This window comes from Temnothorax curvispinosus, unplaced genomic scaffold (assembly GCF_003070985.1).
Source record: "Temnothorax curvispinosus isolate PA1 unplaced genomic scaffold, ASM307098v1 QBEX01009063.1, whole genome shotgun sequence".
In the NCBI taxonomy this organism is placed as follows: Eukaryota; Metazoa; Arthropoda; class Insecta; order Hymenoptera; family Formicidae; genus Temnothorax; species Temnothorax curvispinosus.
The window spans coordinates 1-1,451 of NW_020218843.1; the positions used below are offsets into that span (position 1 = coordinate 1).

Sequence of the window (1,451 nt, forward strand, 5' to 3'; positions counted from 1 at the left end):
GTAAAAATACTAACGGATCTTCCGTTACAAGTATGTTTTAATGCAGTATTATTTGTATTATTACTAATTATTATCAATTATTTCTTTCAGACATAAAGTACTGACTAAATATTACCTAAATATATTATCACTAGTTTTGAAATTAATTAAAAATTTGTCTAATTTCTAGATACTTTGCGCCTCATCTTTCTTGTTTATATTATATTATATGACAGGGCAGCCAATGGAATATATTAGAATTCTACAGATGTGGAGCGTTTGCCTGTTAATTACAATTATTGGACAAACGGCCGGGATGCTTTCAGGCGCAGCTCTTGGCACTAAGGTATTTCAGCTGCGGTATTTTTTATTATTTTAATTAATATTTACGTTATTAGAAAAACTACAAAAAAGGCTATAATAAGTCAACATTACATACTTATTACAATATTATATCGGAAAATATCACGGCTATAGTTGTTTGTAATAGTAATACGTTAATAAGTCACATTAGACAATTTATTTATAATAATAAATAATTTTTCACTTTAAATATGTATATATATATTGAGCAGCTTATACCATTCAAATTTCAATTTGATTTTTATTTAATATGTATGAACAGATAATGTAGCTGACCAAGTATAATTTCTTTCAGTTAGGTTTCTTATTAATAACGGCAGTCAGTATACCATTAGTGGTGTTCGCCGGATATTACTTGAAATTTAGAGAAATGTCGGTATACCTACGGCCTTTAAGCGCTACGAGCTTTTACAGGTATAATACAGACAATTTAATTATACCATAGTGATTACTAATATTAAAATTTTTTTGCATTTAAACTTATTATTACTACATGATGTTTTCCATATGAAACGTTTTATATAATAATTTCTAATGGCTATTTATAAACAGTTGTTCTTGCTTCCTATTTGTAGAAATACTATTTTATTGTATTTTCAATTTGCCTTATTTTTTTAGTAAATTTGAGAAATGTAAATTTTATTGTAGACACACATTCGAAGGAATGATGCAGGCGGTTTATCTTAATCGATCGGATCTGTCGTGCTCGGAAATCTACTGTTACCTTCGTTCGCCAAACAAGATTCTCTCGATGATGGATATGCCAACAGTACCATTTTACGTTATTCTGATAGTACTTAGCTCTTGGATACTCTGTTTACACATAATCACCTATGCACTACTTCGTTGGAAAGTTTATTATGCAAGAAAGTAATTAAATACTTAGAGAATACTTATCTCAAGCAAGAAAGTATTCTCCAAGTATGTCCCAAACAAAAAATTAATGATTTAGCATATTTTCTTTGTAACAGTAAGTAGAATGTTAAGAGAGACAATAGGATCAGAAATGTAAAAATTGTATAAATTTTTCGTACTTAAATGTATAACACGCTCAATAATAACAATGTAATAAGATTTATTTTCTTATAACTGATTATGGTGATAATGTA

At 28.1% G+C, this 1,451-nt stretch overlaps 1 protein-coding gene across 1 annotated transcript; it reads left to right on the plus strand.

Moving 5' to 3' along the window:
• The first annotated feature begins 6 nt into the window (after positions 1 to 6).
• On the plus strand, positions 7 to 1,445 carry LOC112458646 (ATP-binding cassette sub-family G member 4-like). Its single transcript, XM_025022384.1, has 4 exons — positions 7 to 30; positions 170 to 325; positions 638 to 756; positions 991 to 1,445. The coding sequence occupies exons 2-4, from the start codon at positions 209 to 211 to the stop codon at positions 1,214 to 1,216; spliced, it is 462 nt and encodes a 153-aa protein (XP_024878152.1). The 5' UTR covers positions 7 to 30; positions 170 to 208; the 3' UTR covers positions 1,217 to 1,445.
• The last annotated feature ends 6 nt before the right edge of the window (positions 1,446 to 1,451 follow it).

Coding starts and splice junctions, on each gene's coding strand:
- LOC112458646 (XM_025022384.1), top strand. CDS start 209: ATGACAGGGCAGCCAATGGAATATATTAGAATTCTACAGATGTGGAGC. Junction 326..637: donor GCGCAGCTCTTGGCACTAAG/GTATTTCAGCTG, acceptor AATTTCTTTCAG/TTAGGTTTCTTATTAATAAC. Junction 757..990: donor AGCGCTACGAGCTTTTACAG/GTATAATACAGA, acceptor ATTTTATTGTAG/ACACACATTCGAAGGAATGA.